The 16851-nt window shown below is 44.1% G+C and overlaps 1 protein-coding gene across 1 annotated transcript; it reads right to left on the bottom strand.

The window, feature by feature from the left end:
* LOC306793477 (RING finger and SPRY domain-containing protein 1-like) lies at nt 1-11184 on the bottom strand (the record flags this gene model as incomplete). The annotated part of the gene is made up of 9 exons (XM_079291123.1): nt 1-741; nt 8141-8245; nt 9170-9322; nt 9519-9621; nt 9925-10036; nt 10130-10273; nt 10397-10512; nt 10649-10780; nt 11127-11184. 9 exons carry the CDS (start codon nt 11182-11184, stop codon nt 645-647), a joined length of 1020 nt encoding a protein of 339 aa, XP_079147249.1. The 3' UTR covers nt 1-644.
* Between the last annotated feature and the right edge of the window lie 5667 nt (nt 11185-16851).

Genomic DNA, 16851 nt, shown 5'->3' with positions numbered 1-16851 from the left:
AAGAGAACGAAAATGTTACCTCGAGAACACCACAGTTCGCTTATCTACACCCCAAAAACATAAAAGTGAGATTCATCGCAAATGTATCTGTGCCTTGAGGTTAACACTGTACGACAGGCTGTGATCTTTTCTGTTACCCTTTCTGATCTGCAGACGTGTGCGTGACGATGATGGGATTAAATAGTAGCAGCCTGTGGGCTGAAAGCGCGGCGGGATCCTCATATCATAGAAAGGATGTCTGATAACTACACAGGGGCTTGCAGATGAGAGACTGGTTCCGTCTGTAATCGTGTTAAATTGTTTCTGCTCCTCATTTCTGAAATGAACGCTGTTTATATAGAAAGTTGACGATTCTTGGCCCGGCTTCTGCAGCGAGCTGTCAGAAGGGTACAAAAGAGGAGATGTAGGCCAATGGGAGAATGCTCCCGGGGATCCAGCTGTGGTTTGAATCACCCTCCTCTCATCTCCTCTTTTTCTTCGCTCCATCGCCACTTCCTCGTACCAGAAGTCCCAGTTCTGGTATCGTCACAACGCCGTGGCACGGCGCTTGTAGCCCTGCCGGGTGAGAGGGGATTAGAGGAGGAGGAGGGCGATGCTGTGGGGCTTGTGTGTCTCTCCTTGATGGAGAAGGGGCAGGAGGTTCGTCAGGAGACATGTGCAATGAGTCTGACGCGGGTCTGGATGTCCTGGCGGCACAGGGGGCACGTCTCTAACTGTAAGGCACACTCCATACACATACCACTGGAGGATAGAAGTGAGGGGGGGGGGACATGAAGGAAGATGTAAGAAATTTGAGTAAAAAACTGTAGTTAGTAGATATAATAAAAGTGTTTAATAATTCATAATTAATAATTCATAGTTAGTCATAATCATAAGGGTTTTGAGAATGCATAATTAAGATAAACATAAACATAAACATGCAGAAGCATGAAACTTCTGCCAAGTTGCAGAAGTATAACTTTTATTTTGAAGGATTATTATAGAAGGGTTTAAAACGTAACTGACAGTCATTGAATGTGATATTAAGCTCAGAGCCAGACAAGTGAATACGCTCCTGGAAGTTAGCCAATAGGAATCGAGATAAATGGAAGAGGGGGTGTGCCGAACCGTAGTGGGAGGTTTAATTTAAAAGACTTTTTCCCTCGCTCTCTCTCTGTGCCATGGCTCTCGGACGACAGACGTGTTTTCACCGGAGGAGCCGAGCGAGGTTTTTGCAAATGGGGTTTTATTGATTTAATATGTCATGGGAGTATATACTCCAATGTATTACTGTAAATGTACTTACATCAGTGGAATTAAATTCCTTATAATTGTAAACCAGTTTTGGTAGCGTTATTATTGCAGTGTGTCGACGGCACAAGGAAGCCGGCCACATGGCTCCGGCCTCCTCTTTGTTATGAGGTAAAAACTTCTATCTTAACAAATTTGGCGACCACGAAGGGACATTCTTACCGGCCTCGCTGTGTGTGCTGAAGGCGGCATTGGTCAAGCAAACATCCCGGGCCCACAATATCGGTAGGCAGAGCCGTTTCATGAAATCTGTGAGGTAGTTTCTAGGAATCTTAGGGGAATCTCTGCTTGGCTAAGCGCTGCTAACGGCTAACGCTCCGTTGCCGGTGGGTACGTTCCAGGAGGAGGCCACGTTCCACTGAGGTAAGTACGATTTGCTGGCTGAAGTATGATGAACTTAAGGGATTAGTCAAGAGTATAAGGATCCTAAGAATTAATTAAAGGCAGACAGCGCTGTGTAATTAAATCACCACATTGGAACCAAACAAGCTGTGGAACGGGCGAACTGCTTTGCTCATGCTGGGAGCCTCCTTCGGCCCAACATAAGTATTGTTAGGCCTGCAGATAGCTAGTTTAAAGCAGGTATGTGACTTGGCGGACTGAGATTTCGTGGCATTCCGGCTTAGAGGTGCAAGTCTTTGTGGGTTCAGCCCACGAGTCTCAGGTCTTGAAGTGTACGTTGCTTAGAGAGCTAGGCTAGCGGGAGTTAGCTTCTGAGGCCGCAGGCTCCAGGAAAGACACTCTTGCTCGCTTTGGCCGTGGATAATTAGTGGGTCGTGTGGGTGATTCAGAAGACGGAGAATAATGGGCTTTTGGTGAAACTAGACAGACTGAGCAGAGTGGTTGTGGCGCTGGAAGTGAATAACTCGCGTTTCATATACGTAACGATGAACTCGGGTCTGGATGAGCTAAAGCCTGTTAACCGGAGGTTTAAGGTATAATAAAACCGGACCATAAGTCCAATAATACGTGTGACTAGTCTGTGTTTTAGCAGCGTGGAAATACGTTTAAAATGATGACTAAATAAGTCCAATAATACGTGTGACTAGTCTGTGTTTTAGCAGCGTGGAAATACGTTTAAAATGATTAATATTGCATGATCGCGCTGTGGGGAGCTAACGCTAGCTACGTGTAGCTCCGGTGTTGCGGTACTCTGTATGAAAAATAAAAGTGCTTGTAAAGAAAATAACTGCTGGATTGAGAGAGGAGACAGAAGGCGTATGAGTGGAATTAAAGTGTGGGATTTTGGTGATACTTGTGTGTGCGTATGCTTTATTAGAAGCTCCGTTTTTGTCGTTAGCATTGCGGTTAGCATATCTGTTACAAAAAAGCCGGTTTCAGGACAACTTCCGGTTCGGCGCAGGACAACTTCCGGTTTGGCGCAGACGGCAAGGCAAGTTTATTTGTATAAGCACATTTCAAAGTGCTTCACATAAAACCATTAAAAGCATCAAAACATAAGGCAAAAGAAAAGGAGATTTAAAAACAATTAAACAGAAGAAGGAGTAACTGCAGGTAACCGTAAAGAAGTGTTTAGAATCTGAATTTTTCAGAGATTCATTGTCTAAGAGCTGTGAGCTTATATCCTGACCTTGGTTTTAATTAAGCATTATAACTTTAGTCGACGACTTTGGTTTTAATTCAGCATTTTAACAAAGATTAATGGTTTCAGTTGTTCTTCAATTCTTGAACTTAATTGTGATTCATTCTTGTGCAGACCAGAGTGTAAGTGCAGTTCAACAGTTTGACTTGCATTGGTATTTCTGATTGAATATCTTTGAACACAGTTATTGATTTTAAAGTTGAATTTAATATTTAATTGATTAATTATTCATTGTTTTTTAACTTCATTTTACTTCCAATTTTAAACCCTTCGAATTCTGATTTGGAACTGGATTGTGATTGTGATTCTGATTTAGATGTTGAGTTTAATTTCGGAATTCCAGCTTCAATTTTGGATTCGAGATTCCTTCACATATCCAGTATTGACTAATTTTGGTACACTTACTATTTTACATAGTTCCTAAGAATCAATTTTGACACGGACGGCGCAACATATTTGAGAGATCGTTGACCTCTCTTACACTACAGACGTATGCTAACATTTACTGCTGAACTTTTGGCAGTTTTGTGATTGTTTTAGTCAAGGTGCGTGGTTGAGTGGGTCCAGATCTGGGAAGTGAAGCAGTGGATCCCAGTTTTGGAGTCAACGGCCACACGCCATACAGCACAGAGGGTGAGTTGATTTTGATTCATGTGATGACAAGCATGCACATGTAATACACACATTTGAATACTCCTAGGCTGCATAATGTTTACATTAAAGAAGCAGAGTAAGGAAGTAGGAGAGCTGGTAAAATCCAACGGACAAGCTGAGTTTGTGCCATGGGGACATCGAGACATGGACGCACTGGAAAAGGCGTTGCCACCGCTGGCAGGTGGAGCCGATCCGTGTCTTTGAAAAACTCACAGCAGCTGATAAATTGGCATTGGGAGACATCCGTGCCGTGATGATCCACACCGAAGGAACAGCCAAATTGAACATTTTGGAGGTAAGTACAGGAACGACCAACAGGGGGGATGAAACCCCATTTGACAACTTTCGAGGAGTTTTCTGGTCAGCAATGCGGAGAATCTGGGCCAAGAAACCGATGATAGCAGCAGAAGCCCAGCAGCCACCAACTCCAGCAGAGCCAGCCCCCATGGTGGAGTACTACCAGCCTCCGCCCTATAGAGGCAGAGGACGTGCACGTGCATCCAACAGAGGCAGAGAATATGGAAGAGGCAGAGCTTACCAAGCAGGCGGATATGGCCAACCAGGAAACAGAGAAAACCCTGACAGGTTTGGTGAGTGCTACGTATGTGGGAGATGGGGCCATTGGGCCCGAGACTGCCCAAGGCAAATGGGAAGAGGAAGACAGCCCAATGCACCACCACAACATGCTCCGTTCCCACCACAACATCAGCAGTACCTACGACCAGGTCCAGCTGGACCTCCTCCCATGAGACATCAACAGATGCCCATGCTGTCACCAGGACCATGAGGAGGTTCAGTGTATAGCAAGATACATAGATGGTGGCCATGTGATCCCTTACAGCAGAGATATCGAGGTGAAGGGGGGATATGGTAAGGTGTCAAACATTTATGGTAAGGTGTCAAACATTTTTTGTAGATCCACATTTAGAATAGTTTTCAGTAAAGGTGCTACTCACAAATTTTGAGATTTAATAACGTCATGACAAACCACAACTAGACTTGCTAACTCTAGAAATTGAGAAATATACGGGAGCTCTAACTAACATGAGCCGAGTGTTGTTTTCTCAGGTGACAAACGCAGAAGCAGCAGCTGACGAAAGGAAGCAGGCTGACGTGTCACCAGGCAGTCTGGTGTGGATAAGAGTCCATGAGCGCAGGTGGAGTGAACCAAGGTGGACCGGTCCATGGGAGGTAGTATTGGCAACCTCACATGCAGTAAAGGTGAAAGGTAAAACTGGAGCTACTTGGCACCACCTCACTCACTGTGCAGCAGCAAAGGTAACGAGTGAGACACTCGCAGAGACAGGAGTGAACATCAGACAGGAAAATTTGAAGCCAAAGACACCTCAAAAGAGGGTTAGACAGTACTGAAGATGACGTTTCCCCCACAGTTTAAGCGAGGGCGTCCAGTAGGAGACTCTAGGTTCAGTGGGTTATGGAAGTCTGTAATTATTTTATTCCTGAGTTCAGTAGCTTCCCTCTTAGTATGTGGAATTAACCACAGACAGGAACCAGATCACATGCATGACTACATCAGGATTCGACATTTAGCCTCAGTAGCTAATCAAACCGATCTTAGACCACGTAGAGAGGCTTCTCTGACGACACTCACCTATGAAAATGTAACTCTCACTCTTATGTTCAAAGAAGGTACGACATCAACGGTCCAGTTCGACTTCTGTGAAGTAGTTTCCTGTCCCAGGTATGAACACGCCTGCGGGTGGATGACCAAAACCGTGTGCATCATAACTGACCAGTGTGGGCCTGCCACACATAAGTATGGGAAGCTGTTATCATATTATGCCTGTGATGTGCAGACAGGGGGTGGGTAGATATAATCCTTTAAGACTTACCTAAATTGACTGACTGAGGACTTTACGTAGTATAGGGAAAGGCTACTGATAGTCCTGCCCCACAAGGGCTCATTAGGATTATTGTTAAGCCTGTCAAAAAGACCAGGTTCGACATACGACTGACGCAGAGAATGAGGTAAGGGGTGGAAACTGGAATGGCAGATGGGAATGTATGGTGGGTACAATATACGGCTTCAAGTCAGTAGTACAGATTGTATTGTGTGTTCAGGACCTAGCAACACCAGTTCCTTTAAGATTCAGACTCATAAGTCCTGAATTTAGTTGTATTTTAACTCTGTTTACTGATGACACTTTGCCCCTCCATCACACTTGTCAGAGGCTACACTGAGATTACCCACCTGTATAATATAATACCCCACCTCTGTTCAAGGTTACAGAGGGTCCATTTGATTGTATAGTCTCAGATACAGCTAAGGGGCCCAATGTAGGTAGTATTATTGCAAATTATTGCAAATTGTAGCAACAGTCACAACGCTAGCGACTATCTATATAACAGTGTGTTAAGACAGACAGCACCTAGAGCTGATTTATGATGGTGGTGTGGAGGAAGAACCATATATCCAATCCAGCCTAAAGATTGGACCGGTAGATGTGCGTTGATGCAACTTATATTGTCATTCTATATCTTGCCTGTCACTGATGCAACTTATGGAGAACTCATCTCTCCACGCCCACATGCTAACAGAAGATCCAAAAGAGATGCCGGTGGCCCGAAGGGAGCCTTTGATGACCAAGTGTACATAAGATGTCATAAGACTGCCAAGGGGGGTGTCTAATGACTTTCAAGCCAGAAATCAAATAGCAGCAGATTTAGAATCTGTTTTCTCTCAGAGGGTGACGATTAATAAAAATGTCGATTGGATCAACTACATTTACTATAACCAACAGCGTTTAGTAAACTTCACCAGTGACGCCATATCAGGACTGCATGCACAGCTGGCGAAGACTAGTTTAATGACCTTGCAGAACAGAATGGCATTAGATATGATTTAGCAGAGAAAAGTGGCGTGTGCCAGATGTTTGGGTCTGCGTGCTGTACTTTCATTCCAAATAACACAGCTCCTGATGGATCGGTGACCAGGGCGCTGGAGGGACTGACAGCACTCAGCCTAGAGCTAGCAGACAACTCTGGTGCCACTGATCCATTCACCGACTGGTTGGGAAGTATGCTTGGCCAGTGAAAACATACATTTTTGGCAATCGTAATTATTCTGTGTGCTGTCATCATAGACCGCCTAGTTGTCTGTGGATGGGGGTTCCCTTGCATCCGTGGACCTCTACAGGGGTTTATTGCTTCACCGATGAGCCAGACACCAGTCCAGGCAACCAGTTATGTGACGAGGATGAGGACGAATTGGAGCTTCTGATGGCCACAGTCTAGATGAGGCCACCAGCGGTGCCATAGCGGAACTTCACAAGCGGTTCCTGACCATCCTCTCGGAGATCCTGAAGGACCTGATAAAGGCCCAGATGGACTTCTAAAACATCCAGTGAGATGTTGGAAGTTTGGGAAATAGACGGATTGTTTTGGATGAGTATTTGGAGATTAAATTTTTTGTTTAATTGGGTTATAAAGGGATTTTAGGGTGTAAAGATTAAGAAATGTAATTTTGTCACGTGTAAAAGAACAGTCAAGGCTTCTCAGTATGTGTTCTCTAGCCTACAGGCTGTATCCTGATCCTGCCAGCCCCAAGACATGGAAGGCAGTGACTTTCAACGCACTCTATCTTGAAACGAACTGAACAGAAATACTTGAAATGATATCTGTGTGCATGAATTGTTTGCCTCTGTTTAGATAGATAGGGAGCCTCTCCCTGGATTGAGAAGGGGGGAGGTCTCCAGGGACATTTGAATAACTAACTACATTTGAGTAGCTAACTCACAGTGAACTGTGAGTTAGGGGGGAATTGTAAGAAATTTGAGTAAAAAACTGTAGTTAGTAGATATAATAAAAGTGTTTAATAATTCATAATTAATAATTCATAGTTAGTCATAATCATAAGGGTTTTGAGAATGCATAATTAAGATAAACATAAACATAAACATGCAGAAGCATGAAACTTCTGCCAAGTTGCAGAAGTATAACTTTTATTTTGAAGGATTATTATAGAAGGGTTTAAAACGTAACTGACAGTCATTGAATGTGATATTAAGCTCAGAGCCAGACAAGTGAATACGCTCCTGGAAGTTAGCCAATAGGAATCGAGATAAATGGAAGAGGGGGTGTGCCGAACCGTAGTGGGAGGTTTAATTTAAAAGACTTTTTCCCTCGCTCTCTCTCTGTGCCATGGCTCTCGGACGACAGACGTGTTTTCACCGGAGGAGCCGAGCGAGGTTTTTGCAAATGGGGTTTTATTGATTTAATATGTCATGGGAGTATATACTCCAATGTATTACTGTAAATGTACTTACATCAGTGGAATTAAATTCCTTATAATTGTAAACCAGTTTTGGTAGCGTTATTATTGCAGTGTGTCGACGGCACAAGGAAGCCGGCCACATGGCTCCGGCCTCCTCTTTGTTATGAGGTAAAAACTTCTATCTTAACAAAGATTTTACTATCTACTCAAAGAAAAATTTGAGTCGGAAGAAAATTGACTTGAGTAATAGTCTAACCAACACATTATTTACAAAGACAAGCTGCTCTCAATGATATTCTATAAAACTATTTGTACCCAAGATATTTGAATTTCAACAGAATAGTTTGTGACACACATACCCGTGTCCACAGGGCCGCAGCTCCGTGTCCGCCATGACGTCACAACACAGCGTGCAGCAGTTGTCTCGGATGCTAACCTGCTTTAGTAAGGCCAGACGCCGGTGTCTGTGAAACAAACACACACACACACACACACACACACACACACACACACACACACACACACACACACACACACACACACACATTACATGTAATTAAAGCTGTTTTATTTTGTTACTTGTTCCAGCTCTTCACCTAGTTTGCTCTCATTGTAATACTCAAGATAGAGCATACAATGTGAATACATTTTTTGCTTTTTTCATTTTTTGCTTATGTCAATAATAAGTAGACCTCTTTGTTTAAATGAAAACAAGTGTAATAAATCGTTCTACGTCTAGATTTGAATGTTTAGTTTTTGCTGACGTTGTGTCAGAGACTTCCTGACTCAGCTACGGTAATGTTCCAGGTAGCGTTGTTGGGATTGCGATAGAATTGTTTCTGACAGAGTCAACTGAATTGTGATAATTTTAAGCTGCACTAAAGATCTTATGTAATACAGGCTGGTAGACCCTTTACATGGCAGACATTTAGTCTCGTCACATGCAGGCGTAATAAGTAACATTAATAGCGCATTTCATTTCAGTGTTCCACCGCCAGAGATTTGTGGATGCTGGGTGCCTGCCAGGATTTACTGGAACCCCTGAACTGAAGAGTCACCACCAAGTGCCTGCCAAAAGACGGCTCTGTTGCTTTGTACACGTTAGCCAGTAAAGATGATGAGTGACCATCTCTTGTACAAATATTGTTGTATTCCTTCAAGTCGTCCTTTAACTAGTCATTACAGTCACAAAAGAGTCTACAGAGCTAAAGGCCAATGAACTAAAGAGAGCTCAAAATGCTCCATGTAGGCTGGAGCGACCCCCAGAAGTGTTGGACGCTGTGTGCAGGCTAATGATTCACAGACAACAGATTGCAAACTGCCTTCCCAAATTCCAAGTCTATTTTAGAGACTAAGAATCCCTGTGAGGACCAGCTTCAGTTGTTTACCTGGGTAGGATGATCTTTTCACCAGGCAGCAGTGACGCAAAGTCGTTGAAGGTGCTGAACTTCACAGAAGGTGGGTGACGGAAAGGCCTGGCCCCAAAGTTAAACTCGCACTGCTGGTAAGACATGAAGCTGGCTGCTGCAAAGAAACCGGACCTGATGGACACGGAGGTGAAGGAAAGATGGGGGTTCATTCGAGAAAGGTACAGAAGAAAGAAAAAGGAAACACACACGGGGAAAAGAGGAGGAATGACAGAAAGAGAAAGGAAAGATGTGTATGAGAGAGGACAACAGTTGAAACCTGGCACAGGACTGTGTGTGTGTGTGTGTGTGTGTGTGTGTCTGTGCTTACGTGGCTGAGGAGAAGACCTGTTTCTCCGGCGGCAGCTGATGTCCGTTCAGATAGAAAATCATCTGCTTCTTGCTGAGGTCCAACAGGAAGCCGATGGCGTCTCCTAAACAGGCCACACACACGCAGAAGAATAAAGTCTTGGCGCGCTGTTATTACTATTATCCAAAACTCCGTGTGGGAGCTTAATCAGAACCTGGCGCTGACGGCAGTGTGTGGGTGCTAAAAATCAGAAAAACACCCCAGCTCAATACGATAAAGCAGTTTCTATACAAATAAGTCTGATATTTAAAGCGTGGCGTCGCCTCTTTTCTAATGTTCAGTCAGACAAACTTTCTTTGAAGTATATGGTTGAGAAACGGTAGTCAGCGCACGTGTGTGTGTGTGTGTGTGTGTGTGTACTGCATACCCTCCTTCCAGCAGGGGTGAGAGTGAGGTTTACTGCGAGCGTTGTACCAGATGAGCTGCCTGCAGCCATCATACGCACACGAGTATTCATCGTCACCTATCCCATAGCCCTCCTGTAAAACACACACACAAAACGCCAAATTATGCAACTGCACACCAGACCGGATGTGGAAGAGCGGAACAGCACAGACACTGAAGAGGCGCACATGGTTGAGGAACTTGCTGTCCTTGGTGGCCCATCCGATTTGCATCACGCCCGACGTAACGACCGTCACCTCGTAGTACCAAACGCCTGAATCCACGCAGAAGGTGCAACGCACGCTCTCAAAGGACGAGGCATCGCATCGCGCCTGAGGAGGGCAGCAAAGAGAGAGGGAGAGAGAGAACACTCATAAATCATACAGATATTAAATATACAGGTGACAAAACATTTAGATAGACACACACACACACACACACACACACACACACACCTCTAGTCCAGTCGGGGAGATCTTGAGGTACTCGCTGACATCATTGCTGTTGAGCATGGCGTTGATGTTGGTGAGGTTGACCTTCTCGTAGGTGAACTGACGACCCTCCTTTAGGACTGGACGGAGGATGAAAACATTCTCAAATTTCTTTCTCGAGTGACTCAAACGCTCACACGTCAACTCAAAGAGCCTGTGGCATGCGATCCGACACAAACGTACAACGTTGGAAGCAGCGTGGCTACTTGTACTCACACAGGTTGTCGAGGCTCCATTGCGAGCAGAAGCCGACCTGCCTCTTCAGGTAGTCGGGATGCTCCGCCCACGACTCCAGGACAGCGAGTCGATTGCTGATGCACGACTTGGACACCGTCAGTTTGTTCTCACCTGAGGGTAAGAAGATGCACCAGGCATGTGTGGTTTAAAACAGTCAAACACAGTGTCAGAGATGAGAGGGACATCAGTGTAATAAGTCTTTAAAGGCCGATGAAGGAGAGGCAATGTTCGAATTAACAAGCGGTTGTAAAACTTTGTAGAAATGTAATATAATCCGATTGAGGCAATTGGCTGGTGGGGACTACAAAGAGGTGGAGAGGTGCATCACAGTTTTGCATTTGTACCAATCAGCAATTTACATATTGGTTTCAAAATAAACAGGAAAAAGCTGTTGATGAACAGAACAGCTGTGTCTCTACCTCACAGCATCATTTTTCAGATGCAAAAGTAAACAAACCACCAACAGGGAGGTCGGAGAAAGCAGAAGTTGAGACTTTGGCCGTGCTCATTGTCATGGCATACTTTGATACGGGCACTTTCTGTTTGATCTTTGTGTTCTTTCGTAAAGTAAGTCACAAGATTTCAACCGACGCATCATGAATCTTCATTATGAGCTTGGCCTTTGTCTGGTCTGGGAGAACTTCTCCAAAGCGATGAGAGCAAACAGCATGACCGTAGGGTGGGCTTCAGAGCTCTGGAGGAAGACGTACAGAAATCATCATCAGTTTGAAACATGTTCTTCCATGACACTTCGATAACAACACACGTCTTATATAACTAGGCCTTCTCTTATTAAATCACGGTGAGCGTGCTTCCTTCTACAGATGCTGGACGAAACCAAGGTGGCTGAGCGTTTTGTAACAGACATGTCACACTTCACTTTATCGACTGTGTAACCATCACTCTACGAAGAGCAATGGCCTGCATACCCCGTCAGCGCACTGACAGTCATGTAACTAAAATGTATCAACAAAACATATTATTTTCCTTACACATGTTGCAACTGCTTCATATTAAAAAGGACATTGTCAAAGGCAGAACTGAAAGGCTTTCTCTGAGAAGCAGCTGCAGGGTTTTTTCCACTAAAGTTGTCTACATGTGGATGTGTTTTATTGCTTTTTTGTTGGATCAGTATGAAACTAAATTGCAGAATTGACTACCTTATAGCTTTGACAAACTCAAACTCATTTGTAGAAACTACCACCCTGACTGTCTGACATGACAGGACTTCCCATCATACGTTCATTTGAAGGATACTGACATCTTAACGCTACATTTACACAGAGTCAGCATGTCATTTCATCTATGAAAAGCATGTAGCAGGATACAAAGCATTGTTGTTGATTAGGCATTTTGTAAACAAAAATGTAGCTTGGTTGCTGAGGATCACCGGGACAGTGATGACCGTCCAAACGCAACAGCGCACGCGCACGTGTGTGTGTGTGTGTTCTCTCACCAGGCTCTCTAGAAGGTACTCAAGGGTTCCAGGGCTCAACAATCCAATACTAGCCGGACCTAAAGAAGAAATGTAAAGAAACAAGGATAAAGGATTTAAACCTGTGTTAAGAAAGTGACTGTGTGACGTTTAGAGGAGCTGCTTCATGATTCTGAGATGATATATTTAGACTGAGCAAAGCTGGTCTAATCTGACTTCAATACACCACCGAAAGATATGAAAGAGCATCCATGACTCTGTATTTATATTATACATAATAAATGACACGATTAGTAGTAGCAAAAATAGTAGAATTAAACCTAAAACAATCTGCTGTTTGCAATGAGCTTGAACGTCGACAAGTCCATAGCGAGTAAGTAACCTTCCACCGGTGCCTCTGAGGCACACCGGTCGAGACAAATTAGCATTTAGCAGGTATAATGGCCAATTAGGACATTGTTAAAGTGATTGAATCACAAGTACCCGGGATCTTTATAGATGTGAATATATAAAGGTGTAAATCTTTGATTTATTTCGACTGTTGGACTTTTGCCCTGCTTCCTGAAGTCATGTAAAAAGGTATAATTGTATCTCTTCTCCCCATTTCACTTCCTCTGAATGTCTCCCTCCCTCTTTCTCTGGCTCTTTGTCCGTCTGTTCAGTTCTTTGGTGCTGTGGTGACCTTGGCGTACGGTGCCAGTGCTTTCTTCTCCTATCTGAGCTGGAAGGGAGATGGAGGGAACGCTGCCACCAACACAGTGCCGACCTAGGACTCAAACATGGGATGCTGATCTCCTCGTGTTTTCTGTCCCTCAAGATGCTCTAGTTATTCGGATAGTCTACTTGATAAGTATGACTGCTGACTGGTAACCCAAATCCTGACCTCTTCTCAACCCCAGTATTAACAATAAGGCTAAGGCCTCAAATTAAGGCGTTCCTGAAATCTTACATTTGATGATACTATTGTAAATATGCAAATTAGCAGACAGTGCCTTGAATTCTTGGTAATCGCACAGCCTATTGGCATCATATAGTTGCTATCACCTCCGGGTTGCATTTAGAATGCACAAATGTCAAACTCTTACCTTCTTAGACAGATTTGTATCACTCTCAGGTCTGTACGATGAAGCTTCAGCACCGGCAGCAGCCGCTTAGCTTAGCCTAGCATGAAGACTGAACACAAGGGGAAACAGCTAGCTTTTTTCTGTCTCCTCAACAGCTCCTCCAAAGCTCACTGATTCATTTTTGTTATATTTGAACACAGCCAGGCTAGCTGTTGTTTGTGCTAAGCTATGCTAACTGGCTGGCGGCTGTTGCTTCATACTTAACGTGTTGTATCAATCTTCTTCTCTAGCTTTTTGCATCTTCCCAAAACGTTAAACGACCCCTTTAAGGTATAGGTCACCCAACTATGGAGGACTTTACAATGCAATGTTTTGTTTACAGAGAGCAGTATGTGTTGCATTGGTTAGGCTGGTTGAGCACCACTGTAGGACTATGTCATGACAGGCTCCACTCCATGCTTTTGCTTTCTGTGACGCTCATATTAGGAAGTTGCTCTAATACCATAACATGGCTGTGCAGAAGGTGTGAAGAATGACTGTTTGCTAAGTATCTCTGTCCTGCAGAAATCCAATTACATTGTCCCTCCTGGATATACAGGCTCACGTTGACACTTAAGCTCTCCATAGACCAAGCCAAAGCCCTGATAACGAATTGAAAAATGTACATGGGGAAATGTACTCTCTTGAGTCATGCATGTTATAAAGATGCAGGACACTAATGACTCTTTGCTGTGGAAAAAGGTGTGTAACATACATCCTTTTGATTTTCCAGATACAGTGCTCAACTCCTTTTGTATGTGCCTTTATGACATGTGTGTCTTTTTGTACCAAGAATTTGAAGACTTGTGAAATCCAGTGGCGAGTGCTGCACCTCAAGCCTGTACTTGTTCCAATAAAGCACTAAGTGATGTCAATGTAAGGTGTAATGGGAAAATATGTCAGTCTCATGTGAAGGTGTAAAGAATGTAAGTCCTAAATGTGCAGACACCAAACAGTAGTTTCAGTAGAAGATTTGAATTAGTTTTGTATCCAGGTGTCTTGTTATCTGTTATCTTGTACACTGTTTCTTTCTTGGTAAGACGGAGACACAGAGAGGCCTTGACTAACAGACATCCTTTGTCTGAAATACTTTTACTTCCTTTGTGACGCATTATTTGGGGGAGTTTTTCCTGTTCTGATGTGAGGGTCCCGAGACAAGAGGATGTCAAATGTGTACATATTGTAAAGCCCTCTGAGGCAAATTTGTAATTTGTGATTTTGGGCAATACAAAAATGTATTGAATTATCTGAAGTTGTAAAGACGTGAACCTTTGCATGCATATGTGAGGTTGAATATTGCATTTCGTCGAAGGTTTCACGCAGTCTACTGAGTACGTGGTTGCTGTGCATTCTTCCCTCTTGCGCAAGAGAATAAACGGAAAAAGACAACTTTGAATTTTCTGATGACTTCATTATTAATTTGAGAACACAAACTCTCTCCTCCCGATTAACCTAGAAATTTTCCACCACAAAGACCTGTTCAACAAACACCACTAGCCCACAGAAAACCTCACCCTCCCCCCGCGACCAGGCCCTGTGCCTGTCTGCTGCAAGTGTGAAAAGAGCACTCTCCACCATCAATCCCCGAAAAGCAACAGGCCCAGACAACATCCCAGGCCGCACACTAAGGGACTGCGCAGAGGAGCTAACAGATATCTTCACTGTTATCTTCAACACTTCTCTGAGTCAAGCTGCTGTCCCATCACACCTCAAAACCTCCATCATCATACCTGTACCCAAGAAACCGGCTCCATCCTGCTTCAATGACTATCGCCCCGTGGCACTGACCCCCATCATTATGAAGTGTTTTGAACGGCTAGTCATGGCCCACATCAAGTCCATCCTCCCCCCCACCATGGATCCCTCTCAGTTTGCATACAGAGCAAAACGTTCCACAGAGGACGCAATCTGCTCTGCTCTCCACCCAGCCCTCACCCACCTAGAAAAAGCAGACTCATATGTAAGAATACTTTTCATAGACTTCAGCTCAGCATTTAATACCATAATCCCACAACAACTCATCTGCAAACTGGACCAGCTGGGGTTCAACACCCCACTGTGCAATTGGGTCCTGGACTTCCTCAGTGAGAGGCCACAAGCAGTACGTGTCGGCAACAACACCTCACGCAGCATCACCCTAAGCACTGGGGCCCCACAAGGCTGTGTGCTCAGCCCCCTGCTCTTCACCCTGCTGACTCACGACTGCGAACCTACATACAGCACCAATCACATGGTGAAGTTCGCAGACGACACCACTCTGGTTGGTCTCATCACCAAGAACAATGAGACCAACTATAGGAAGGAGGTCAACCTTCTGACCACGTGGTGCAGCGACAACAATCTCCTGCTGAATGTCACCAAAACTAAGGAGATTGTTGTTGACTTCAGGAGAGGCCACACTGTACACCCGCCACTGACCATCGATGGTGCTGCTGTGGAGCAAGTAGAAAGCACCAAATTCCTGGGGGTGCACATCAGTGACGACCTCTCCTGGGCCACCAACTGCGCATCACTGGCAAAGAGAGCCCAGCGGCGCCTCTACTTCCTTCGCAAGCTGAAGAGAGTAAAAGCCCCCACATCAGTGCTGAAATCATTTTACAGGGGCACCATTGAAAGCATCCTATCCAGCTGCATCACTGTGTGGGGTGGTAGCTGCACCCAACACAGCAGAAAAGCACTCCAACGCATTGTAAAGACAGCCGGACAGATCATCGGTGCCCCACTCTCCTCGTTACAGGAAATATACACCACCCGCCTCACCCGGAAAGCCATTCAAATTGCAAGCGACACCAGTCACCCTGCACATAGTCTGTTCAGCCTCCTACCCTCTGGAAGTAGGTACAGGAGCCTCCGCTGCCGCACCACCAGACTAAAGAACAGCTTTACCCACCAAGCTGTCAGGACACTGAACTCTCTCCCCTCACTCCCCCCAATCATATCCTCCAGCCTGACGGGAAGCTGAAGCTGACCCCCCCCCCCCCAGTACAGAAGTACTGTAAATATGTATTCATATTTATATTTATATTATATTTATTGCCCACTTTCACACACACACATACACACACAGTATTATATTAATTGCCCATTTTCCCAGTATTATATCAATTGCCCACTTGCCCCTACATTATTAATTATTTATTATATTAATTGCCCACTTTTCCCGTTTTTATGTGTATTGAACGTTGCTATGTGTATTGAATGTTTTATTGTAGTATAGTATATGTTTTAACTAGGATATCTGTCTTCACCTAGCCTAGGAAGTGTTTTATGTGTTGTGCTTGCACTTTATGTTCCACCGTGGGAGAGTGGGAAACGTAATTTCGATTCCTTATATGTCCTGACATGCAAGAAATTGACAATAAAAGCTACTTTGAACTTTGAACTGTTTATTTAAAATATATCTTTTTAACAAATGAAACATCAGCAGGGACATAAGTGTATGTTTACAATTGCAGCTGTCGTGTTCAAACGAGTAGAAAATACTTTGACATTGTACTGAAAACTATACTGTAGATGTTATTTTCAATTGCAGACACTTGCACACAATCACTTAATACATTACAAATCACTTTCACAGGCACCAAACTCAAAGAGTTTTCAAACTGAACAAATAATTTAAAACTTCATAAAACAATAATTCAGCA

This window comes from Melanostigma gelatinosum (assembly GCF_949748355.1).
Source record: "Melanostigma gelatinosum genome assembly, chromosome: 19".
NCBI classification, from domain to species: Eukaryota; Metazoa; Chordata; class Actinopteri; order Perciformes; family Zoarcidae; genus Melanostigma; species Melanostigma gelatinosum.
This window is presented reverse-complemented; position numbering and strand designations above follow the sequence as displayed.